Below are 25,928 nucleotides of genomic sequence, written 5' to 3'. Positions count from 1 at the left end.
CTCCTTCCGGCGGGCCGCGTGGGGCCGCGCGGGTGGGGCCTCATGGAGGCCGTTAGCCCGGAGAGCCGCGGAGAAGGGGCTGCGGCGCCGCAGGCCCAGGGGCGGCCAGCGCCGGAGGCGAGGGTACACTTCCGAGTGACGAGGTTCATCATGGAGGCAGGTAACCGCGGCCCGGGCAAGCGGGCCGGACGCGGGCCCCGGGGCCTGGGCCTCCCTGGCCGGGACAGGGGCCGCGGAAGTGCGTGTTGGTCGGCGGGGGTGCGGAGCCGGCGGCGCCCCGGCTGCAGTGACCGGAACTGCTTCCTGGAGGAGGCGCGCCCGAAGAGCCGCCCTTTGGCCTGATGAAGGGCCTGGTCGCATCCTGTGTACCAGGCATGGAGCTGCTCGGCCCATTTCCCGGGGGGCAAACTGGCCCGAGCCTTCAGCCCTCCAGACAGATAGCGGCGGGGCTGGTCGCCGCTGAGCAGTGGAGTCTATAGCGCCTCCTGCCACACCTGTCTCCCGGCATCCCTCTCGTTCTGGTATTTGGTCGCCCTGAGCCTTTTGGAGCACGTTGTTGGTGATGAGGCTTGGGACAAGCCTTGCTGGTGAGGTCTGGTCCCCTGGGGACCCGCGTCCTGAACCATGGCAGGGCTTGCACATGGTGTTGTGTGCTGTTGCTCCCAAGGGGAGGCAACACAGCCGTCTGATTCCTGTAGGATTTCCAAGAAGAGTTGCAAAGTGGATTAAGGAGTGATGGCAGTGTCCCCTCATTTGCTGTCATCCAGCTGGGAAGCATCCTGCCCTTCAAGGGTTTGCTCTGTGAAAGGCATGAATGGTTGTGGGCAGCAGTACCGCTGCTGCTGACGTCTTTGGGAATGAGGGATACGAGCAAAGCTTAATCCTTGAAATGCTCAGCGCTCTTTTAGTTATCACCTTCGAGGGAATTCTTCATGAAACATATTGCACATGTCCTTGCCCTCTGGGGAAGGCTGATAATGGCCCCAGAATCTGTGACTGGGACCTTACCTAGCAAAAGGGACTTTGCAAATGTGACCGAAGATCTTGAGATAGGGAGAGTACCCTGGACTAGCCAGGTGGGCCTGATATAATCACAAGAGGCCAGAGTCAGAGGTGATGGAAGCCTGTGGCTCCCTCCGAGCAGAAGTCCAGCCCTGGCTGCTCAAAGTGTGGCCCGCAGTGGGGCAGCCTGGCTAGGCCTGGGCCTTGTTAGAAGTACACACGTGGCTAAGTGGGAGCCCATGCGTGCAGGAGATCCCAGCGGGGTGACGGTTCTCTGACCCGCTCGGTCAGGTGTGGAGGCATTCCCCGCCTGCTTCCTTCCTGCAGGTGTCAAGCTAGGGCTGCAGTCCATCCCCATTGCCACGGCGTGTACCATTTACCACAAGTTTTTTGGCGAGACTGACCTGGACGCCTATGACCCCTACCTGATCGCCATGTCGGCCATTTACCTGGCCGGCAAGGTGGAGGAGCAGCACCTGCGCACGCGGGACATCATTAACGTGTCCAACAGGTAAGCGCTGCATGGGCCGGGCCTTCGTGCAGAGCCGCCGAGTGGCCAGCCCAGGCGGGCAGAGGAGGGCCAGTCGAGCTCTAAAGGCACAGTGGCCCAAAGGAGACAACGGTTGGCCTTGTAGCGGATGGACAGGAATGGGTGGCTGGAGGTGGAAAAGCACGTGCGGGGTCAGTTGCCTCATTGAGATGGCGTGAGAGCCAGAATCTGAATGTTGCCAGGGAGTAGCCCTCGCCCTGGCATGGACAGCCCAGCAGGAGCCCAGAGCCGGGTTTCCTGATGGGGAGAGCCGCCGGGTCCCAGGCAGCGGGGTGTGCTGTGCTGACGCAGTGGCCCAGGGCAGAGGAAGCCAGAACTAGCTACTGGAAAGGTAGTAACTTGCCGTGCGGGACTGTCTTTCCAGGAACGCTAATCACAGGAGCGAAAACTCTCATGCTGCTGCTTCTTTATTAATGAACAGTAGCAGAGACGTGCTTGCCCCCTCGAGCGTGACGGGGCATCATGCACAGGAAGGACTCGGAGGGACGCAGGTCCAAGTTCACCGTAACTGTTCTGTGCACGGTGGGCGGTCAGCAGGAGGGGAAATTGGGCCCAGGTGAGCGGAGGTGGGGACGTGGGGAAAGGGGCAAGGGCCTTGGCACAGTGGGTCAGCGGTCGAGGATTCGGAGCGTACGTGGGAGCGTGGTGGACGTGTGTAAGGTACTTCAGGAGAGAGAGCTGGGAAACTGAAAACTGAAAAGCCTGCACTCTTCCAAATGTGTCGTTCGTATGGCACGTGTAAATCCAGTTCCTGGGGCCCAGAGCGAGAGCCCTGGGTGTGGCTGTTCCAGGTCACAAGACTATCCTCAGCACCAGGGCAACCATAACGGAGAGTGTAACTGACTCGGCATGCCGTGGCTTCGGCTCATCTCGGGTGCTGCCAGCGTGCCAGTCCTTGCAGTTGCCACCTCACTGGATGACACAGGGACAGCCCACGAGGCTGAAACCTGCCTCTTCCCTCTGTCGGTTATGCTCTTCATCGTGCACGTCAGACGTGCAGATGGAGACTGACTGACACGCAGATAGGGAAATATAATCCCACATTCACCTACAGCAGACGCTCAGCGTCACTTTGAATTTGACAGTGTGTAACTTTTACGCGGCTCGCCATGTTCGAGCTGGCCCATTGCTCAGATGCCTGTCCTGAGCTGTGGTAACTGGCCGCTTCTCTGTCCGTGCAGGTACTTGAACCCGAGCAGTGAGCCCTTGGAGCTGGACGCCCGCTTCTGGGAGCTCCGAGACAGCATCGTCCAGTGTGAGCTGCTCATGCTCCGAGTTTTGCGTTTCCAGGTTTCCTTCCAGCATCCACACAAGGTACGTGTTTCAAGGGGAGTGAACTGAGGCCTGTGTTCTGTGTCTGGAAAGTGAGGCTTGTCGGATGTGTGCCCCCCGCTCAGTACTCTTGTGACTGGCTAGACGGCCTCGCGCCGGGTTCTCGGCTTTTCCTGGGCAGTTTTCCCGTTCAGCGTACACCTTTTCATCCGCCCGTCTGTGGTGGTGCCCTGGAATCTGTGCGACCCTCGGAAGCCATTGAGGGCCCCCGGCTGTTCCCTCAGACGACTTTGGGGTGCTACAGAGATTAAACTACACGGTCAGTTTGGGGATCTGCTGGTCCCTGTTACCGTGAGTGGCTCTGCAGCCTTGGTGCTCATATCCAGCTCAGCAGTGTTTAGAAATACATGAGAAAATCAGGTAGCTTGAGCTATGGAGTACGCTTTTCACTTTTGAGGATACATAAGCCTCAGCAGAAGAACCATCTAGAACAGCAGCAAAAGGGAAAAGTCAAACTCTTGAGTGCATTTGGAGGTGATACTTTGAGGCCTCAGACCCACATGAAAGCGGCTTGGAAGCATGGCTTGGGGAGAGATGGGGGAGGTGTGACTCGGCGCTCTGGTCCAGGATTTTTTAAACTGTCTTTTCTCGGTTGACACAATGCTGGAGAAATGTCTGGGCGGAGGGAGAGGCGCTGCACTGGCATCTGTGGGAGGGAGTTGTCAAGACAACAAGTCACCAGAATGCAGAGTCCGTGGGCTTTGGAGGATTAGTCCTCAGATTGGCAGCGATGGCTTGGCGCTGCTTTCAGCTTTGCGAAGCTTCTCCTGCCTTTAGCTGGGACAGGAGTCTAAGGATTGGGTGTAAAGTGACGTATTGAATTCTTTCCGATGTGGCATGCCAGACTCATAGTGCCTGAGTGTCCTGGGCCTGCTCTAACAAGGTGCCACACATTGGGTGGCTTGTAAGAGCAAAAAATTATTGTCTCAGTTCTGGAGACTGGGAGTCCAAACTTGGGGTGTTGGCCATGTTGGTTCCTTCTGAGGCCCTCTCTCCTAGCTCCTGGTGATGGCCGGGGATCCTTGGCGCCCCTTGGTTTGCGGTCACATGGCTGTCCTCCTCCTGTGTGTCTGTCTGTGTCCCAGTCATCTAGGATGAGGACCCCTCCTACTCCAGTGAACCAAACCAAGCCCATTGGTGTCAAGTCCATTCCAACTCACAGCAACCCTAGCGGACAGAGTAGAACTGCCCCACAGGGTTTCCAAGGCTGTACTCTATACTGAAGCAGACTGCCCCATCTTTCTCCAGAAGAGTGACTGGTGGGTTCAAACCGTCAGCCTTTCGGTTAGCAGCTGAGTGCTTAAACTCCTGCGCCACCAGGGCTCCTTTACTCCAGTGTGGCCTCATGTTAACTGACAAAATCTGCAACGACCCTGTTTCCTCACAGGGTCGCGCTCACAGATACCGGGGGTTAGGACTTCAACTTGTCTTTTTGGGAGACGCAGTTCAGCCCATAACACATACACACACACACACACACACACACACACGTTCCAGACAGAAGGGAGCACACCAGTTTCAACTCGGCCTGCGATTTGGGCACAGCAGGGGCTGACCGCCAGAAGGTCTGGAGTGCCACGAAGATCTTATGGCCAAGCTCAGCGCGCTTCCGAGTTCTCGGGCACCGACTGTTGCCATGTGGCGCCTGGCATCGGGCTGGGCATGCAGGGCACAGCAGCTACTCAGTCCTCCAGACCTTCGATCTTAGTTGGACAGGCATAACAGTGAAAAAGTGAGAAAATGATTTCCCATGGTGCCCGGAACACGGTGAAGCCGTGGAGAAGATGTTCTGGGTGCGCTCGTTGGTGCTGGGCCCGAAGGATGCCAGCGAGTGGTCTTGTGGGGGCTGGGGCTGGGGCAGAGACGATTTCCAGCTCTGGGGGAGTGTGCCTGGCAGGAAGGGTGCGGTTGGGGCCCATGATGGAGAGGGGGAGATGAGGCAGGGCTTAGAGGCCCGCGTAAGGGTTGGGAGGTGACATAACAGCTTGGGAGAGAGTGGCGGGCGGCAGGTGGCGGCAGGGGCAGAGTGAGGCGTGAGGAGGCAGCCAGTGGGGGCGGTAGCTGGGGGCCCGAGGGAGACTGGCTGACTGCTGCGTCTTTTCAGTACCTGCTCCACTACCTGATCTCGCTCAAGAACTGGATGAACCGATACAGCTGGCAGCGCACGCCCATCTCTGTGACCGCCTGGGCCCTGCTGCGGGACAGCTACCACGGCGGGCTGTGCCTCCGCTTCCGGGCGCAGCACATAGCCGTGGCGGTGCTGCAGCTGGCCCTGCAGGTCTACGGCGTCGAGGTGCCTGCCGACGCCGACGCCGAGAAGCCGTGGTGGCAGGTGAGGCGGCCGCTCCGCGCGCGGCTCGGCCGGAGCGTGTGCGCCCTTCCTTTTTCCCAGGGCCCCCGGGAGCACCCTTTGCTGGGCGTACACGTTCCTCTCGTTCATTATCCATGACGGTGCGGGATGCTCGGGAATATCGGGGCTGTTCTCGTGGTCGGACACAGGGTTTCTCTACCTCAGCACCGTGGACCCTGGGCCGGATCATTCTCTGCCCATCCTGTGCATTGACTGGGAACTCGGACTAGATCAGGGCTAACAAAGCTGGGTCCAGGAGCTCTTCCCCAGACCTCCCTGACTCCTTCCTCCCCTCCTGCAGGTCTTGGGTCACACACCCCATCGCAGCGCCACCTCCCCTGCCCACCCTGTTGAAAGTCGAAGCTGTCCTGACACATGCTATTCCTTGGCTGATGCCCACACAGCCAAAAAACGACACAGTCCCCTTGTCTGTCCTGGGCACGCCTCTCCCCTGAGGCTGTGTTCAGCCAGTAGACTGACCCGTGCCCTGAGCGTGAGGTGCGGTCACGCCGTCAGGCCTCCTGGCTCCTGCTGCCAGCCGCGCCTCTGCTGAGGGCTTGGCTGTGTCTCCCTGCACAGACTGTTGCCTTTCTTCTGCCGGGTGCCCCAGGGTTGTCACCTGCCCTGGACTACTTTTTAACAGTCATTTCTTGGCTTGGGGTTTCCAAGGTAGTGGGTGGACTCTGCTGAGCAAACCCTACTTCTGAAGTGTTTGCTTTCCCCTCAGACCCCAGGGCGAGACAGCCCAGCCTCCTGAGCCACTGCTCAGAAGTGTCTAGATGAGCATCTCACTGCGGTCGTAGCGTTTTATGGTCCTGGTTTTTTTTTGGGGGGGAGGAGGAGGATGGTCGCAGGTCCAGTTCCCTCCTTGGCTTGGCCCGCGGCCTTGACTTGTGTCCCTCATCGGTGCCTTGGTTCCCCAGACAGCAACCCCCACCCCACCCACCCCAGGGTAGTTGCAGCATCCGACCAAAGGCTCACTGCTTTGGTTTTTACTTTCTTTGTTGTCGGGGGTCCCTAAGACCACTCTCAGGCTCGATGATTCACTAGAAGGACTCACAAGACTCAGAAAAACTAGTATACTCACGGTTACGGTTTATTGCAGCGAAAGGGTACAGATTAAAGCCAGCAAAGGGAAGAGGTGCATAGGACGGAGTCCAGGAGAGCCCAGGCGTGAGCTTCTGATGGTCTTCTCCCCGTGGAGTTGTACGGACAGTGCTTGCTTCTCCCAGCAACAATGTGTGACAGCACACGTGAATATTACCAGCCAGGGAAGCTCAGCCAAGCCTTGCTGTCCAGAGTTTTTACTGAGGGTCAGTCGTGTAAGCATGTAGCACCCATGTAGCTGACCTTAGTTACTCAGACTCCAGTCCCCCACAGGTCAAGCTGATACCATGTGGCCCAAGGTGCCCACCATCAATCCCAGTGTTGGCATAGACTGTCTGGGGTGGTCCAAGTTCCCCACCATCAATCCCATTGTTGGCATAGACTGTCTGGGGTGGTCCAAGTTCCCCACCATCAATCCCATTGTTGGCATAGACTGTCTGGGGTGGTCCAAGTTCCCCACCATCAATCCCATTGTTGGCATAGACTGTCTGGGGTGGTCCAAGTTCCCCACCATCAATCCCACTGCTGGCATAGATTGTTTTGGCGTGGTCCAAGGCTCCAGGTATACAAAGGCACTCTTACCAGGCAGGATATTCCAAGGGCATGGAAGTCACCTCCCAGGACTGGGCTCCAGGCCCAGCTCTATCACCAACTCCCTGTGTGGCCTTGGACAAGTCCCCTGTCCTCTTTGGGTTAGATGATTACTAGTGCTCTTCCATCTGGAATGTTCTCTCCTCTTAAGTCTTTGGCCTCTGGCGGGCTGGAACTGAACTGGCTTTGCAAGAGAACCACCGTTGTGCTCATACCCAAGCCCTCATGCCCTCCCTTTTGCTGATGAAATGCAGTTCTTGGCTTAGTGGTTGGTGATCTGCTTTGACACAGAGTGAGTCTAATCGGAACCTGTTTTCCTTCTCCTTTCTAGGTGTTTAGTGACGACCTTACCAAGCCAACCATTGATAATATTGTGTCTGATCTCATTCACATTTATACCATGGACACAGAGATCCCCTAAGGCACTGGTCCTGGCCTGTCCAAAGAGAAGCGGGATGCCTGGCTGCGGACTGGACTTGCCAGGCTAGCAGCGGACTGCTCGGCCACATGGCCATGCAGGCCCGTCCCCAGAGGACTGGTTGGGAGCGATAGCTCTCTGCTCCTGGAAATGGCTGCTGATGGCGCTCTGACCTGTGGCCTTGATTGCCCCTGCCAGCCACGCGCCAGACATAGGTAGCGCCCCTTTGGTGGTGGGCTGGAGACCATCCTGGGGGGCGGATCTGAGGTGGTCCGTGTGCGCTTTGTCCTTCGTGAGGATGCAGACTACATTCAAGGCATGGCTTCACTGAGAGGAAAATCAAAGTAGCCTGTTTGACTGTATCCCCTGGGATTTTTTAAAGCCTGATTTATAGAAAGGATGACTGTACAACATAGAGGGAATTCTATTTTGTATAATAAAAGGTGATACAAACCCACACAGACACCCTGTCTTTGCTCTGTGCTCACGCTGCCTCTGGGGACTTCAGGGCACCGACGATGCTCTCTGGGCTCAATAGACGTTCCTAGGCAGCCCCTCCGTGGCTCCTGGAGGCCTCGCTGGTCGAGTGTCTGCCCCGTGTCATTTTACTGTGCCAGACAGGGCATCATGGGGACATAGGGCGTGAGCCTCCTTCGCTTCCTGGAAGAGCACAGCCACAGGCGGCAAGTCCAGGCTTGGGGATGGCATTTTGGTTCCCAAAAGCCAGACCTGACCACAGTGTAGTTCAAAGGTGTATAGGGCTTACTTTTCACAGCCAGGCGGCAGGTCTAGAGGAGGAGCCAGAGAAACTAGAGCCCTTTGGGTCTCCCGTCTCTGGAAAGGAGCACACACACCCCAGAGAAGGGAGTCCCCTCACTGAACCCAGTGCGCGCGACTGGAACCATCATTCGCCCCGATGGCATAAGGTTCTGGACGCTGTTACCACAGAAGAGTGGGCTCTGGTCAGCTGTCCTTGCCCGCCAGCCCCACAGGGTTAGGGTTAGGGTCAGGGTTAGGTTAGGGTTAGGGTTAGGTTGGGGTTAGAGATAGGGTTAGGTGTCAGGTTAGGGTTCGTTTAGGGTTAGGGTTCGTTTAGGGTTAGGGTTAGGGTTAGGTTACGGTTAGGTTAAGTTGAGTTTAGGGTTAGGGTTAGGGCTTAGGGGTTAGGGTTAGGGTTAGGCCTTAGGGGTTAGGCTTAGGTTAGGGTTAAGGTTAGGTTCGGGTTAGGGTTAAGTTAGCGTTAGGGTTAGGGTTAGGGTTTGGGTTAGGTTAGGTTTAGGCCCTGGCACATTAAGCTGGAAGGCGCTGGGCTGCTTTGTAACTTGGAAAGAGTTGGCCGGAATGTGGGTTCTCTGAGTGGTGTGTATGACACAGAGCCTCGTGGACAGTGGTAAGGCATCCATGTAGGGCCACTCAGGGCTGCGCCGGGGACAGCATTCTGGAATTGTCGGTGGCGGCTGAAGTGTGGCTGGCCGGCCGGGGTTACCCAGGTGCTCCCATCTTCTGGGATATTGGCTAATTTGAGTGAGTCCATGGATTCCAGGGAATGGGGGCTCTCCCTGGTTGTTGGGTATCTGGCCCCAGGACCATTAGGATGCTGCCTAGTGTCCTGGAAGTGGGAGAGCCCGATAAGGGAGGTAGGGTGGTTAGAGTGTGGGCTTTAACAGCTGCTCAAGAGGGGGAACTAATGGGCCTCCAGCTAGGGCCTCAACACTGGGTCAAGATAATATTTCCAAAAAGCTCTGTTACTTGGTCCTCACCTGCATCCCTGGTGGGGACACGGGGAGGAGTCATGGGCAGGTGATGAGTCAGGTGGAGGGGCTCGCTTGAGTTTACAAACTGGCTACATATTTGTCCTCTTGGGGTTAGATGGTTGGAAACCCTGGTGGCATAGTTGTTAAGAGCTACAGCTGCTGAACAAAAGGTCGGCAGTTCAAATCCACCAGGCGCTCGTTGGAAACCCTATGGGGCAGTTCTACTCTGTCTTGCAGGGTCGCTATGAGTTGGAATCGGCTTGACAGCAACAGGTTTGAGGTTTTTTTTGGTTTTCTGGTTAGAAAAACAGGGTGCGAATCTGAGGGCAGCCTGGCCTGGGCTGGGGGTGGGATAACCGTTCTGTGGGTGTGACTGTAAGTTTCTGCTTCCTGTGGTCTCTTTCAGCCCCCGCCCTTGTAAATTGTTTGAGGCCATTCATTCAGCAGGATGTGTTGAGTACTGACTCTGTGCCAAGGGCTCTTCTAAGCTAGGAGTACAAGAGTGAACCGAGCAGACAAAACCCCCTGCCCTCTTGAAGCTTCTTTACATTTGGGGCGGGAGATGAGACACGAAATGGGGAAGACCTGTGATGTGTGAGGCCTGGTGCGGGGGCTTAGTGAGCGTTTGCTATGATTCATTTCTTTGTTCATCCAACAGATAGTTACTGAGCGGATAGTTACTGAATGGATAAATTACTGAGCAGAAGAGCCATCTTTATTGACTACAGAAGTGGATTGGGTGCCGCTTTAGGTCCCTTCCAGCCCTTGCCATCTGTCTCTCTGAACGTCCCTGAGCAACTTAGGGAGGAAACAGAGAACCTCCCTCCCTCAGCCCCCAAGCCCAGGGCACACACGCGTGAGAGATATGTGTGGCTGGGAGCGGGGACAGAGCTTCAGCTAGCGTGGCCCTCGCCTCCAGCACTTCCCTGCTGGGTGTGCTCCCTGGGCTTGGGGCCTGGCGGAAGTTCTCGATTTCCTCCATTCTGCCCTAAGGTACCACTGCCTCAGGGGCCGCTTTGTGTGGGAACGGCAAGAGGGGGGTGAAGTCCCGGCCCAGGCCCCAGCATCCAGGCCATTCTGCACATGGGGCCGGCATCACGCTTGGATGCCCCGAGGCCCTCGGCTGCTGCAGGAGCTGGCCAGGCTTCCTTGGCCGACTGCTCCGTTCTGTGGGTACTGTGCCCTGCCCGATGGCTTCCGCTGCCCGTAACATTTCGGTGAGCTGATCCCCCTCCGTCTTTAGACTTGGATTAGAGGTGGCCCCAGGCTAGGCCCCACTGCCCCGGATCCCCCTTTCTACTGTGATTGTTTCCACAACTGTCCACCCAATGTGTCCGAGGACCATGTGAGGACAGGGACGGTGGCTCTGGCAACTGACGAGCGCTGGATCAGGGCCAGGGCATGGAGGGTGGAGGGCAAGGCTCCCCCAGGGCCTCTGCCCTTTCAGCTCTCCCTGCTTCCACAAAGCGCTGTGCCTCTGTTGGGTCTTTGCTCCCAGCGCAGGGAGACCCCCAGTGCGGGGAGACCTCTGGCTCTGCGCTTGGCCCCCGCGGCTGCCCACTGCTCTGGGCCTTCTCTGATTGTGGACTCGGACAGAGTGAAGAAGCCCTGTGCCTGATCTCCCCCAACAAGGCTTCCAGCTCCTTTCTGAGCGAAAGCCTCAGCTTCGTCGCAGTTTTCTCAGTTCTCATAAAGCAGGACCCTTGGCTCTGGACAAGGAGGGCTGCTGGACAGAGGGGCCTTAGACGCCTCAGGAGATCTCCGCCAGTGACCCCTATTCCAGTCTGTTCTCCCCAAGGCGTATCAGAAAGAAGCGGGTAGTTTGAATAAAGCCCCCAGGACATTTCGGGGATCACCCCCATCCCCAGCTGAGAACCACCGCACCAAACCTGCGAGTGCAGGCCCAGAAAACTCTGGGCTGTGAGGCCACCAGGCAGCTCCTTGGGATTTTGTGTCTGCACTTCCTGTCATGATGATCGCATACCGGCCAAGCTCCTTTGACTCTATGGGACTCAGTCTCCCAGTTCGTGAACTGAGCAGGTTGGCTGGATCACCTCAGACTGATGGTGTGCCTGTCATTTCAGCGGACTGTGGCCCTTGGCCATTGCTGGGGCGTGTGGGTGCTTTCCTGATGTGGGTGGGGACTAGAGGCCCAGCCTTGAGTGTTGTCTTTTGAACAGAGATAAAGAAAAGGTGTTGGGACATTTGTGACCTGCTTTGTAAGGACGATTTACCACAAAACACAACATTAGGCCCCTGTCTCTCAGGACCCGTGCAGCAGTGCGGATAAGGGTTGTTCTGTTACAGGCTTTTCTATGCGTTGCTGTTGTGGGTTGAACTGTGTCCCCCAAAAGATACATTGAAGTCCTAACCCTGGTCCCTGTGAACGTGACCTCGTGTGCAAATGGGGTCTTTGAAGATGTTACCGGTTAACATGAGGTCATACTGGAGTGGCGTGGGTCCTAATCCTATATGACGGTGTCCTTATAGAAGAGGAGGAGAGACACAGAGACAGAGAGATCGACAGGAGGAAGACAGCCACGTGAACAGACATCCACATGCCCTGCCGAGGCCCTGACTTCCGACTCCCAGCCTCCGGAACTGGAGAGACTCAATTCCTGCTGCCGTAAGCCACCCACTTCGTGGAAACGAATCCAGAGAGACTCGGCCTGTCTCTTTCTTCCCGTCCTCCCCCTCACTCCGGGATTCGGGGAGGCGGTGAAGACGGTGCTGGCTTTGTGGAAGGCTGGGTATTGTCACACTTCCTTGCCCCAAGCCATGTGGCTAAGTCCTGATTTTTCCCGTGGGAACCTGTGGCATACTCGATAGTGGAAGTCAAGTGTGCACTCTCCATAAGGGGCCGGCTATTGGAATTTGGCCCAACACGACTCACTCAGCCTTAGCTTCAAGATCTACTAGTGTGCGAGTGAAGCCAGGGCTCCCTGTGACTTGTCTGCCTCTGCTGTCGCTCCTTGTCTTTGTGCCTTTTGGAGACTCCCAGACTTGGTCGTTGGAAGGGTGATGTGTGCAGCAGAGAAATAATGGGGTGTCTTCAATGGCTTTAGGTTCAAGAGGAAGTCCGTGTGGGTGCCAGCGGTGGCATCTGGCTTGGTGTGGTGGCACTGAGTAGTGGCGCCTGCCCGCACCCCCCGTCTCCCCATCATCTGAGGGCACTGGCCTGGACAGTCGGCAACCCGTGAGGTTAGAGGAGCCCCGGCAGCCCACCCCGCCCAGGGACTACCGACCACCCATGCCGCTAGTGATGTGGGCTGAAGAAACCTCTCTGATTTGTTCACCATAAAGAACACACGTTACCCAGACCGCCACTGTAGGAGCCTTTCATTTTTTTTGGTTAAATACACAGAAATTTTGGTCTATTCTTTGAATTAGGAAACTCCACTACAGACTTTAAATTATTAAGCATCTGTGGTCCTTCTCATTAAGATACTGTTTTGTTCGTCTTTATAACAGGCAGATAAAAATGTAAAACATATTTAATGACTGAACACGGTTGACCAAGCCATTCCATATAATATAGTGTTTTGAAAAGAGGGCCTTCCAAGTCCCTCAGCCTGAGACTGTACAGAACCCAGAGCCGGAGGCCGAGGTCCTGGTACCTCCTGGCCCCTCTCTTCACCCACACCCCAGTGGAAAGGCAGCCTTGCACCGGGCAACTTTATACAGCAGCAGCGGCGAGGGTGGGTAGACACATACCGGCTGTCCGCTCCCCCAGCATGTCTACGACAGCGACAGCGGACACAGAGAACCGGCGAGGGCAGCAGTCCACCTGCACCACGTCGAGTTGGGTTTCTTGTTTAAGAACACAAAGCCCCTCAGCAGGCCGAGGTGCCTCTTTTTGGGAACAATTTACAAATGGGTAACATTCTCAATGTGCCCTTTAGAAAAAAAGGGATGGCTTTAAACGATCGGTAGCTGGCATTTAAAATGGGGGTTTCCGTTTCCAACAGGAATTCTTCTGCCCAAGCTCTGACTACCCTGCTCACAAGTGACACAGGATTAATGGCAGCGAAGGGAAGCCAGCGAGTTTCCGTGTGGCTTGGCTCGGGGGACTCAGCTCATTGAGACAGGTGGAGTGGGACAAGCCCTCTTCGGTATGGCTGGGGACAGCTCGACTTCCTAGGGGCCAATCTGCGCCTGCAGTTCCATCTGACCTCACCCCTCAGCTCGTCTCCCAAGCCCAGAGACTGGCCACTGGCCTGCAAAAGTGAGAGCCACCAGTTCACGAGGTAAAGGAACCTGGTGGGCAGAGCGCCGCCACTTCACCGGCATCCCGTGGGTGCCTGGACTTGGCTTGACGCGAGCAGCGGCACTGCCACCAGCCCTGCAGGGCAGCAGATAAAAACCTATGCCTTGGTGGGGCCTCCGTGTCCTCTGCGCATGCTCTCTGGATGAAAAGTCGGTGGCCGGAAGAGCGCTGTGGTGGGTGGCATCTGACGACACATTCCCAGTCACTTTGCGGGCGCCTAACACCCCATGGCAGACCCTGGAGGTTGGCCAGGGAGAACTTTTTGGCATTCGCTAAAGCAAAAGGACTTCAGCAGGAGGTGCCGAGGAGGCTGGGGCTGACAGGTAGCCGGTCCTGACCTCAGTCACCCAGGCAGTTCCTTTGTGTGTGAATTTGACCTCCAGTCAATCAATGCAGCTTCGTTTTGACTCTTGGCACTGCTTCCTCTGGACTTGGCACTGGGGGAGAATGTTTCTGAGCACTATTGAGGGTGAGCCTGCCGCCCCTGGTCGTGCCTGGCTGCTACCCCGACACAGCCTCACTAACCCTCCAGAGTCCAGATCCTTCCATCTGGGTCAGGTGCAGGCATGGGGGTGGGGTGGGGTGGCGGGTGCAGGACCTGACCTTGCTCTTGAAATTGGGGGTGTGGACCTGGAAAGCCCAGCAGCCAGAATGAAGGATCTGGAATTTGAGGCGTGACCCAAAGAGTCTGTAAACCAAGCTTCCACACCCACCATGGGAGGGCGCACTCTGAAATGGCTTTAGCCTTTTCCTCTAAATAAAAAACTCCATTGAAGTGCGCTTTCCTCTATAGGCAGGGGTCTCAGAGCGCAAAAGTTCCTTTCCTAACCGTTCCCTGATCTCCTTCGTCGCTGCCCCTCCCCTCCATGTCCCTCTCGGGAATCCCAACAACTACGACGCTCCGCAACTGTGCTGGGAGGGAGAGGTGGCAATGGGTGAGCGGGAGAGGGCGGAGGGCTGGGGGATCACAAGGGGCAGACAGGATTCGGGGCCAAAATATGGGAACCCAAAAGATATCCTTGTAGTCTAGTTCCCTGAAAAAACCCACCTGCTACAATAAAATCAAACCCAAACCCACTGCCATCGAGTCGATCCCAACTCACAGTGACCCTGTAGGACAGAGAACTGCCCTATAGGGTTTCCGAGGCTGTAATCTTTACAGAAGCAGACTGCCACATTTTTCTGCCGCAGAGTGGCTGGGTTTGAATCACCGACCTTTCGGTTAGCAGCCGAGCGCTTTAACCACTGCACCACCAGGGCTCCCTGCTACAATAAATAATGAAATGTCAAAATGAAAATGCCCGAGAAAAGGAATGGACATAGCATGCCAATAAATAGTTCCTTAGGCTTTAAATATGCATCTTGTCATATATATATAGATATATAAAACTCCACACATAATCTATATATACGTATCTCCACACACACGCACACTCACGCATACTGTTGATGTGTACGGTTTATTCTGGGGCGTTTGCTTTGTGGTGCAGGTATGTTTGCACTGGCTCCCCTGGGTGGGCCGTCCGCTGGGCTGACGGGGCAGGAAAGGAAGCGCTGTGGACACAGGAACAGCCTTCCCAGCCAGAGCACTCGCCTCTTCTTTGGATGAATTTGTTGATTCCGTGGCTCCCCATAAACCCCAGCCAGCGCCCTGCCCCAGTGCACAGCCCCTATGGCGAACACACGGTGGAACTGTAGTGTCTGTTAAAAAAAAAAAAAAAAAGCATCGCTAGAAAAACAGGTGGGGAACACAGCGCTTCACCCTCTCGGTTTCTAACTCTTCTCCTCGGATGCAGAAGCTCCTTCTGCTAGGGTCCTGGATAAAGAAGCCGCTGGTGGGCTGCACCCTTAGTGAGCGGATTTGGCTTCTTGCAAATGATGTGCAAGAAAAGTCTTCTGCCATCTTGGGTGTTTCTCTCTTTTGTAGGTACATGGTTTCACGTCTGTGAGTGTGGGTGAGTCTGAGAGAGTGTGTGAGTGTGTCTGTGCGCGCGTGTGTGCAGCGTAAGACAGGAGTTCCGTTAGAGTGACGTCTCCACGCTGTGGAGGGGGCTTCCGGGCCTGGAAGAGGTAGCTGACTTGCTGGCGGTCGTCGCCAGGTAGATGCCGCTGTCTATGGCGTTGTTGTTCTTGTTGGGGGACGGGGGCGGGGGGGCGCGCAGGCGCTCCTCGTTCTCGTCTACGTCCGTGTCATCGATGAGCGGGATGTTGTGGGTGTAGTCGTTGATCAGGAACTCGGGCGTAGTCATGAAGTTATGGACGGAGGCCTTGGAGTCGGGCTTCTCCAGGCCCTCGTAGAGCGAGCTACGGAAGGCTTTCACCACCCGGATCTGGAAGGGCAGGGCAGGAGGTCCCGAGGAGGAGGGGAGGGGAGGAAGGAAAGGAAGGACAGTTAGTGGGGGGCGGCTGCCCACGGCGTCCACACGGATGATGTGGTGATCACAGTCTAAGTGCACGTCCACGGCAGGGGCGGATGGAATGGGGTGGCTCTGCCTGCAGGCCTGGCTGGGGGAGGGCATCCTGGTTGGGGACTGCCCTCCCGTCAACTGACCCTCATGAAGGGGCTTTCTCTGTGCTGGCCTGGGTGGCTGTTCTGGAAGTCCAGACTGAGAGCTGGACTCTCGCTGCTCCCTCCCCTCTCCCAGCCTGGGATGGAGGGCAGGTGCCTGGCCCCTGGGGTGTCTTCCAAATCGGAAGTCCAATTTAGTGCAAAAGACAGGTGATTTGTAAGAGGGAGACTGCGGGAGAGCTGGCAAGCTGTCTGGAGTGTTCTCTGGAAAGGAAAGGCTCCCAGTAGATGGGGCCCTTTGCTGCCCGTTCTCGGACAGCCTCCCTGGCTTCTGGGACCTCACCCTGTCCCCCAGGCCTCACCATCAGCCTCCCTGCTGCTCAACCTGGCCGCCGCCACTCTGCGCCTTTGTCTTAGTCCCCCTCAAGGGCACTCAACACAGTGTACCACCAGCCAACTCCATCTTGGGGGCTCAGAAGCATCTGAGACCAAAGGTGGCCCCACTTTTGATTTGCAGCCACCAAGCCTGCCCCTGCTGAGATGAGGGAGGCATTCCTCACCTCCTACAGCCCCTCCACCCTCGGCCCATCGCGCAGTCCCTTCCCTGCGCCAGCCCTGCCCTCACAGAAGGTGTCCAGGAGGCATCTGCCCCTCTGCCCTTTCTTCCCCAGCGCCTCCTCCTCCTCGCCTTCTTGCCCCCTTCCTCCCCGCCGCCCCAGCCAGCTCCCCTCAGTTCTTGGCATTTGCCGACTCTCCCTCCATCCAGGCTGTTACATGTTGTGCCCTGTGGCCGCCAACGCTGCCCACCTCAGGTTGTTGGGACTGGCCAAGGGGAGGCTGCCACCCCCCAGCCCCCCGCTGAGCTCCATCCTCACCACCTGCCAGGCCGCAGGGTGTCCTCTCGCAGTACTTGCTGTCTGAGGCTGATGCGCCTGCGCTCCAGCAGGGCCCTGCCCACCAGTTAGGCCCTCTAACCCCCTCTTGCTGACACAGGCACTCAAGTCTCATGGTTTACTGCTCCCTCCCTGGCCCCCAGCCTGGGCGTCCTCCTGCTTCTAGAAGTCCACAGGCAGGCCTCAGCCACACTGCAGCAGCGGTGCCAGCTGGCCCCAAACTGCGACCCGCCGGGACACAGGGGTCCGCCCCGAATGGGCAGGCAGTGCATTTCCAGGGCCTGAGGCTCCTCTTAGATAAACTCGAGTGGAGGGCACCATATGAACTCTGAGGTCATTTCCACGTCCAAGGATTTGGTGCTCTTCATTGAGACCTGGTGTCTGCAAACCATGGCCCAAGGGCGAAATCCTGGCTGGCTTGTTTTTGTTAATCAAGTTTTATTGGCACACAGCCACACCTATTCGCTTACATGTCCATAGCTGCTTTCATGGCAGAACTGAGTGGTCTCCACAGAGACCGTGTGGCCCGCAAAGCTGAGAATATTTGCTACCTGGCCCTTTACAGAGAAAGTTGGCCAGCTCCTAGTTTAGACAATGAATTACCCTGTTGACAAACGAGTCCACTAACCTGCCAGCATCCGGGCCCTCTGGCCGACTCAGGGCGGCCAAGCGCAGCCGTCTTAAATCAGTTTAAGCAAAGACAAACCTCACGGTCTTTTGAGTTCAATAAGTGAGCCAAACACCGCCATAAAATCTGAATTTTCCAGCTCCATATCTTAAATCCAGTTTGGATTTTCTTTGTGCTTCATAAAGCCACATCTGCCACATTGCAGACAATCAAATACTCTCGCTAAGGCCTCTATCCCGCCAAATTGACTTCTAAAATGGGGGTAACACAAAGATTGAGAAGTTGATCTTGTTTTATATTTTTAATGAAAATAGACAGAATCCACTTTCTGGAGCCAACTCAGCTGTGGCCTCATTAGTTGGGCCTCTTATGGGCGCAGGACGGTATGGAAGCCACCCAGTCATCTGCTGAGGAAGGACAGGAGGGACAGAGAGCTGGCCGCTGCTTCCAGGGCCCTGGGGACGTTTGCTGGAACCATGTGCCAGCACTGCACCTCGGGACCTTGGCCACGCCCCATCCCCTCACTGAGCTAGGTCACCTCCTTTGGCACCTGGTCACATGACCGGGCCAGGCCCCTGCTTAAGCCTAAGCTTAAGTCTCCTCACACCTCTGGCCAACTTCAGAGCCTGGCACATAGTCTCTCCACAAACCCTTGTTGGCCACACGGATAAGTGTGCAAACCATTGTGACAGCCACCGTGTCACTCCATCTCGTTGAGGGTCTTCCTTCTTTTTGCTGACCTTCTACCTTATCAAGCATGATGTCCTTCTCCAGGGACTGGTCCCTCCTGATAACATGTGCAAAGTATATGAGACGTAGTCTCGCCATCCTAGTTTCTAAGGAGCATTTTGGTTGTACTTCTTCCAAGACAGATTTGTTCATTCTTCTGGCAGTCCATGGTATATTCAATATTCTTTGCCAACACCACAATTCAAAGGCATCAATTCTTCTTCAGTCTTCCTTATTCATTGTCCAGTTTTCGCATGCATATGAGGCAATTGAAAACACCAAGGCTTGGGTCATGTGCACCTTAGTTCTCAAGGTGACATCTTTGCTTTTCAACACTTTAAAGAGGTCTTTTGCAGCAGATTTGCCCAGTGCAATGCGTCCTTTGATTTCTTGACTGCTGCTTCGATGGGCGTTGATTGTGGATCCAAGTAAAATGAAATCCTTGACGACTTCAATCTTTTCTCCGTTTTTCATGATGTTGCGTATCGGTCAGTTGTGAGGATTTTTGTTTTCTTTATGTTGACGTGTAATCCATACTGAAGGCTGTGGTCTTTGATCTTCATCAGTAAGTGCTTCAAGTCCTCTTCACTTTCAGCAAGCAAGGTTGTGTCATCTCCATAACGCAGGTTGTTAAGGAGTCTTCCTCCAATCCTGATGTCCTGTTATTTTTCATATAGTCTAGTTTCTTGGATTATTGGCTCAGCATACAGATTGAATAAGTATAGGGAAAAGATACAAGTCTGACACACATCCTTCCTGACTTTAAACCATGCAGTATCCCCTTGTTCTGTTCGAACGGCTGCCTCTTGGTCTATGTACAGGTTCCACATGAGCACAATTAAGTGTTCTTATTTGTGTTATGATCCATAATTTGTTATGATCCACGCAGTCGAATGCCTTTGCATAGTCAATAAAACACAGGTAAACATCTTTCTGGTATCTGTGTTCAGCCAGGATCCATCTGATGTCAGCAATGATATCCCTGGTTCCACATCCTCTTTTAAATCTGGCTGGAACTTCTGGCAGTTCCCTGTTGATGTACTGCTGCAACCTCTTTTGAATGATCTCCAGCATGATTTTACTTGCGTGTGATATTAATGATACTGTTTGATAACTCCCACATTCAGTTGGATCACCTTTCTTTGGGATGGACACAAATGTGGGTCTCTTCCAGTCAGTTGGCCAGGCAGCTGTCTTCCAGATTTCTTGGCATAGACAAGTGAGCACCTCCAGCCCTGCATCCGTTTGTTGAAACTTCTCAATTGGTATTCCATCAATTCCTGGAGACTTTAGTGCAGCTTGGACTCTGTATTCCTTTTATCTTCTTTTGATGCTTCTTGCATTGTTCAATATTTTCTCTATAGAATCCTTCCATATTGCAACTCGAGGCTTGAATTTTTTTCTTCATTTCTTTCAGCTTGAGAAATGCTGAGGGGGGTCCTTCTCTTTTGGTTTTCTAACTCCAGGTTTTTGCACATGTCATTATAATACTTTACTTTGTCTTCTTGAGCTGCCCTTCTGTTCAGTTCTTTTACTTCATCATTTCTTCCATTTGCTTTAGCTACTCTACATTCAAGAGTAAGTTTCAGAGTCTCTTCTGACATCCATTCTGGTCCTTTCTTTCTTTCCTGTCTTTTTAATGACCTCTTGCTTTCTTCATGGATGTTGTCCTTGATGTCATCCCACAACTCGTCAGGTCTTCGGTCATTAGTGCTCAATGCGTCAAATCTATTCTTGAGATGGTCTCTAAATTCAGGTGGGATATACTCAAGGTCGTATTTTGGCTCCCGTGGACTTGTTCTAATTTTCTTCAGTTTCAACTTGAAATTGCATATGAGCAATTGATGGTCTGTTCTGCAGTCGGCCTCTGGCCTTGATCTGACTGATGATATGGAGCCTTTCAATCCTCTCTTTCTACAGGTGTAGTTGATTTGATTCCTGTGTATTCCATCTGGCGAGGTCCACGTGTGTAGTCGCCGTTTACCTTGTTGAAAAATGTATTTGCAATGAAGAAGTCATTGGTCTTGCAAAATTCTATCATGAAATCTCTGGCATCTTTTCTGTCACTAAGGCCATATTTTCCAACTACTGATCCTTCTTTGTTTCCAACTTTCTCGTTCCAATCACCAGTGATTATCATGGAAACCCACAAACCTTTCAGAGAGACCCATCCACAAGAAGTCCATTTTTCTGTGTGCTAATTTACAAAATAAAAGGAGTGGAATACTGAATCCTAGGGATGGCTGAGGCATCTGGAGAAGGCTCAGGTAGGGCTTCGGGAGAGAAGGACTCTCCAGTAGCTTCCACCTCCCTCTGAGTGAGACCAAAGCCTCCACGGGGAGCCACCATGTCTCACCTCTGGTCTCTGTGATGCACCCTCTGCCTCCTCCCTACTGTTCAGCATGCTGGGCTCCCCCGAATGGGCAGCTCCCACGCCTCCACCCACTGACAGACATGGCTCTGAGATTCTCTCCTCTCGCGGGTCTATACTACCCGTTGTCCCTCTTGGTCTCATGTTTCCCTGTGGCTGTAGCCCCACTTCTCTGCCCCCTGGACAGATGTGTCTGCACTCTTCATCTCCATGCCCCATCCTCCCTCTTTCGAAGCCACCCTGACTGGCTTCTGCCCAGCCCCTACCAGAAGGCTCTGCTCCAGGGCCCCAGGCCCTCCACATTGCCAAGCCCACTGTTCCCTGCTCTGTCCTCCCTGGATGGCTCCTCAGCCCCTCCACCCAGCCAGCGCTCACTGCCCCAACCCTCACTGCCCCGACACTGGTCTCCTGGTCCTCTCCTTCCTCATTGTGGACCTGCTCAGCTCCTGTGATGGAGCTTCCCCTTCCTCATCTCCTAATGCCCCAGGGCCCCGGGCTCAGTCTTTGGGCCTCTGTTCTTCTCCCTCTATCTGCATGCATTTCCTGGGTGCTTGCACCCACGTGTGGCCTCTGATACCATCTGTCTGCTAAGAAGTCCTGCATTTCCACCAGCAGGCCCAGGGAGCCACCTGATTCTCCAACCCTCCACCTGGATGTCTCACGGGGTCTCCCCCCATCTCCCCGCCAAGCCCCCTGAGCTAGTTGCCTTCTGCTGACATCCTGAACCCGCCCCACAGTCTGTCTGCTGCACGGCAGCCCGAGAGATCCTTTCACTGGGGCTCACCTTGGCCTCTTGTCTCCCCCTCCTGTTCCCGGAGGTAGGCTGGGGATGCTCCTGCCTCAGTGCCTTTGTGCTGCCTGTTCCTTCTGTTCCCCAGGGTGCCTCGTGCCCTCCCCCTCAGCACAGCGCCCACTCCCACACACCCTTGCGCCCTCTCCAGCCTCATTCTTTACCCTGCTACCGTCCCCCCCAACTCTACGCTCCCTTCTCTTGTTGGTCTCCTTCCATTGGACCATAAGCCCCATCTGACTGATGTCCCGATGCCCAGCACAGCGCCTGCCTGCACCCAGCTGGGGCTCAGTGGGCAGTGCCCCACCTATGGGTTACAAAGCCCCACCTGACCTTGTGCCCGCCTCCATGACATCACCCCTCCCAGTCCCCCTCTACCCACTTCCTCTAACCCCCAGGGTCCTTCCACCTGCTCCTTACCCTGCCTAGATTGTTCTTCCCCCAGACAGCCCCGCGGCTGGCTTTTCCTCCACACTCAGAACTCAGCTGGCTCGGAGAGGCTTGCCCCGACCTCCTTGGTCCAAGAGCTGCTCCTGTCTCTGCCCCTCCTCCTGATTTCCCTTAGAGCCTCGCGGCCGTCTGCACTTAGCTCACATCTCGGCCCTCGCCTGCCCCTCTCCCGTGTGGGTGAAGAGTTACGAACTGTGAGCTTCATGATAGTGGACAGATTCAGACGGGGATGGGACAGTGGCGCTACAGACCAAGGACCCAGCCCAGCCCAACCACACTGGAGCAGAGGGGTGCCGCGGTCGGCCTTGCGTGTGACTATGCTACTGATAGATGGGTGTAGCTCGAGCAAGGGGGTGGGCCCCGGCTCACAGCCAGAACGCCCCGCTGGGGTCTTACGGGGCTGTCTCCTCGCCTGGGCCTTCACTCGCTCAAGTCTGCAATGCAGGTGGTGGCGGTGGCGGTGGAGGGGGAGAAGGGATGTGGAAGCAGGGAGACAAGCAAAAGACAGAGGAAGCATCCACCCCGGTCCACATAAAGGGAAAGGAAAGAAGAGAAAAAGAAAATGCTCCGGAACAATGACGACAATAGCAACAACAGAGCTGCCTGCTACCTTCTCGTGTAGCCCTCCCACTTCCTGAGGCAGAAATGACCACTCACCGCCCAGTGCGGCCGTGGTCCGCACAAGCAGGCCTGCCGGAGAAAGACAGGAGGGCTTCCACACTCTTGACCTCTCTGCTCCCTCTCAACCCCCACCTCTCAGCGTGGAATGCTTCCTTCCCAGCCTTTCCACCGCTCCCTGCACGCTCCAGAGTCTACCAACCATTGAGTCCAGAACCTTCCTCAGGAGGCAGGGCTCCTGGCAGCCCCCCTGTCCTCCGAGAGCTGTGGGCCCTGCTGGCCAGGCCCTCTGGGCTTCCAGGGGCACACCTGGTGGTGTGAGGTTGAATCAGGGCTTGAAGCCACGACAAAGGGCGTTTCCAAGAGCCTCTGGCGAAGTGCTTTGCTGTCATCAAGGGCAAGGAGCAGCAAAGCTCCTAGAGTGTGAAGAAAAGATGGTTTAGGTCTCCCGCCCTGGGTGGTGGGCCACAGCCACAGTTGAAGCGGCAGGGCAGCCAGGGGAAGTTTCCCTTCCCTAACCACGGGGCCTGGATTAGGACGCAAGACAACGCCAACTCCGGAGCTTTGTCTGCGTTGGCAAACCAAAGGGCGAATGGCTGGAAAGTCTGGAGAAAACTGCCCCCCATTCTGTGTTCGCGGACGTGAGCCCTGGACCGCACGCCCCAACTCGGGCTCCTGACACCCGTGGCTGAGCCAGTCGGAGCCAGGCGAGGCCCAAGGCTTTCGGTGGTGGGACTGAAGAGGCTTAGGGCAAGAACCCCACCCGGGCCCTTGGTTCTCACCTAGCAGGGCCCAGCATGTGCCTTGAGCTGGCCTTGTGAGCTCTCCGTCCCCTAATGGGGACTGGGTTTTGCCCTAGGCTGCCACCTGGCCTGTGCCTCCGAACTTCCTGGAAGGTTATTCCCCATGGTGGGGCCTGTGGTACCTTCTGGAAGGTGTAGGGGGCAGCGTAGGGCCCCAATGGAGGGGCTGCCACTGTTGCTAGCCTGTTTTCTGTCCAATCCACTAGTCCCAGAAGCATGCATGGGGAGATTTGGCTCTAAGTCAACAACCCTCTGGGAATGGAGCAAACTCCAAAGAGTAAGAGCATTGGCTCTGCAAAACTCCTTCCACCGTGGGGAGGGGGGCTGCCTTCATGGGGGACACTGCCACTTGGGGTGTGTGTGTGCCACCGATGAACACGTCTCCCCACGTCAAGGAAGCCCACGGGGCTCACCCAGCCTGCCCGGCGCTGCCAGGCTGGACGGAAGGTTTTCATGGGGCCAAACCCAACGGCAGTAAAGCAACTGCTGTGATGTTTCCAGCCTGGTTCATAAGAACAAAACTACCCAGAGGGAGCCCTCCCAGCCACAAAACTCAGCACCTGCCCCGTTTCTCTGCTGGCCTGTGACAGTCAACGTTCGAGTACAGGGGCCCGTGGGGCTGAGGAGACCAGAGGGGGAGAGACTTCGGATGAGTGGCTGGGGAGGAGCTGGTGTGTCTGTCACTGGGTGGGCCTCTGAAGGAGAAGAGACACTGGAGATCCCCAGATGGACCTTGCTGGTGCTGGCACCCCGGCGTGCTGTAAAGGGGCAGCCACCCCCCGGCTTGTGCTTGTTAGTAATGTGGAGAATGAAGCCTCCAGCCGGGGCAGAGCGGGGACCTTTACGGGAGCACCGCACAAGCATCGGTGTGAGCGTGAGACAGGGCGGAAGGGGGGCGGTTGATGCCCCGACAGGGGATAGGATTTCACAGCTCCCTAATTTCCATTACTTAAAGTGATTAGCCAATGCTCCTTTCTGAGCCACTCAAAGAGGCTGGCCTCAAGGCCACAGCCAGGGTCACATGAAATGAAATGGCGTGATGGCGGGCGGTCACAAGACCGGGGGGGGGCAGGAGAGGGCTGAAGGAGCAGAGAGGCGGCAGTGGCCCGGCTGTCCTGTCCCGCCGGGACTCGGGAGGGCTGAGCTGGAAAAGAGAGGTGGGGAGTCTAGGTGCCAGCCACGCTGCAGCCTGACAGCGGGGGGACTACACTCTGTGACAGCTGGGGGTCTCTGCAGAGGCCCCCAGCCAGGGACTCCCGAGTCCAGAAGCAGCAAGCGGATGTGTGCGTGTGGGTGCCCCGATTCCCTCCTTGTCATCCTAGCTCTGAGACGTTCTGTGTGAGCACGGCGCGGCATCAGAGGAAGGCCCGGCCTGTTTTGTGCCTTCCCTCCTCCTGTCCTCACACACGTCACCTACCACCCTGGTCCTCACTTTCCTCACCCCACGCCCCACTGGCCCTTCTCCCTGGAGGTTCTTAGTAAGCCCCCCAGAAAGGAGCGCACGGTGGAAGTCATTCTCCCCCCGTGAACAGGAAGCCCTGAGAGCCATGTTGGAGAGGGTAATAGATAATTCCTTGTGTAAGAAATTGTGGGTTTCCCGTAGGAAACCTCTTCAGGAACATTCCGGTCTAGCTGGGACAGCCTGTGATCAGAAGACCTTTCGTCTAGGCAGGGAGCCCTGTGGTGGCCTTCACCCTGCCTTCCTTCTGAGCAGCCATCATCCACTGGAAAATTCCAAGGAGAGGGTGAGGGCCTGGGGGGCTAGTTGCCGCTCTGCCAGGTCTGGCTGCCTATGGGGCCTGGGCAGCTCCTGGCTCTCGCGGGCACCTGCCTTCCCCTGGTTTGTAAGACGAGGGTGCTGGGCTCATGATTCCCAGAGGCCCTGAGAGCTCAGAGTGGGGGTGGGTTCTGAGCTCTAGATCAATCACTGGCTGTTTGGGTGCGTGGCTCAGGCTGCCTTGGGGGGAACCAGGCGCACGGCCAGGCCCACGGCCAGCTCCCCAAATCTTTCTCCAAAGTGGAATCCTTTCTGTGATGCTGTGGCTCAACAGGGGTGGAGTCTTTCCAGCCTGCCGGCTTTGGTCAGTGGGGACGGGACTCCCTGGGCCTCACACCAGCGCCCCGAGAAGTGCGTTCAGCATTCCCAGCCTGGTCCCCCCTCGCCCTGCAGCAAGTGGTGCCCAAAGGGCCCCTGGCCAGCGACAGTTCAGTCCCCACTGAGATGGCTCATGAGTGGAGGGAGGGGTGGCATCTCTCCCAGCATACTTACCAGGCACTGCTGGGCTCCCCGAGGGCAGCTGGTGGTGGGAAGGAGGGGGACAGATGGCACAGGAGGGGGTGCTGGGAGCAGAGGGAGAGAGGGGGGAACAGAGGCTGCCTCTGGGGAGAAAGCAAGGGGGAAGAGGCAGCAGGCCATCCAGGGGAGGGCAGGTGGGTACGGAGGTGCTGGAGGAGAACCCCGAAGGTGCGGGCTCTAGGCCTGGGGTGGGACAGGGCCTGCTGTGCACAGACAGGCAGATGGACAGACAGAAGGGAAGCACAGAGCAAGATGGCAAAGAAAACAAGTAGCGGGAGTCAAGGTGCAGGGGACGAGGGGCGTGGCCCCTCGGTCCCGGGAAGGAAGTTGGCTGGGTGGCCGAGACCGTTTTTGTCCTTAGCTGATGGGGTCAGAGCCTCCCACTGACCTCTGGGGAAGGGTGAGCCCCTCCGTGTGGCAGGGTTGGTGGGCGGGGAGGAGTGGACCCTCCGCGTGGCGGGGTTGGCTGC

General features: G+C 56.1%; 2 protein-coding genes across 5 annotated transcripts in view; one reads left to right on the top strand and one right to left on the bottom strand.

Annotated features, from left to right (window-relative positions):
* Nucleotides 1-42: 42 nt before the first annotated feature.
* CCNQ (cyclin Q) lies at nucleotides 43-7,801 on the top strand. Of its 2 annotated transcripts, none has more exons than XM_004390560.2 (5): nucleotides 43-160; nucleotides 1,330-1,513; nucleotides 2,734-2,866; nucleotides 4,989-5,216; nucleotides 7,264-7,801. In XM_004390560.2, the coding sequence occupies exons 1-5, from the start codon at nucleotides 43-45 to the stop codon at nucleotides 7,351-7,353; spliced, it is 753 nt and encodes a 250-aa protein (XP_004390617.1). In that variant the 3' UTR covers nucleotides 7,354-7,801. The 2 variants fall into 2 exon arrangements, with proteins under 2 accessions (XP_004390617.1, XP_023581213.1); XM_023725445.1 differs by lacking the exon at nucleotides 43-160 and adding an exon at nucleotides 532-587.
* Nucleotides 7,802-15,189: 7,388 nt separating this feature from the next.
* Nucleotides 15,190-25,928, bottom strand: part of ATP2B3 (ATPase plasma membrane Ca2+ transporting 3) — a 48,584-nt gene continuing 37,845 nt past the window's right edge. For 2 of the 3 annotated variants that reach the window (XM_004390557.1, XM_004390559.1), the window contains one exon: nucleotides 15,393-15,701. In XM_004390557.1, the coding sequence (XP_004390614.1) occupies nucleotides 15,393-15,701 (309 nt within the window). Of the gene's footprint in view, nucleotides 15,702-25,928 lie in introns of all 3 variants that reach the window. The other variant, XM_004390558.1, reaches the window with a different exon arrangement.

This window comes from Trichechus manatus, unplaced genomic scaffold (genome assembly GCF_000243295.1).
Source record: "Trichechus manatus latirostris isolate Lorelei unplaced genomic scaffold, TriManLat1.0 scaffold00309, whole genome shotgun sequence".
NCBI lineage: Eukaryota > Metazoa > Chordata > Mammalia > Sirenia > Trichechidae > Trichechus > Trichechus manatus.
This window is presented reverse-complemented; position numbering and strand designations above follow the sequence as displayed.

Excerpts from the sequence above, each read along its gene's own strand:
- CCNQ (XM_004390560.2), top strand. The coding sequence starts at position 43 with ATGGAGGCCGTTAGCCCGGAGAGCCGCGGAGAAGGGGCTGCGGCGCCG. Across the intron at positions 1,514-2,733 it reads ATCATTAACGTGTCCAACAG|GTACTTGAACCCGAGCAGTG; the intron begins GTAAGCGCTGCA and ends CTGTCCGTGCAG. Across the intron at positions 2,867-4,988 it reads CCTTCCAGCATCCACACAAG|TACCTGCTCCACTACCTGAT; the intron begins GTACGTGTTTCA and ends GCGTCTTTTCAG.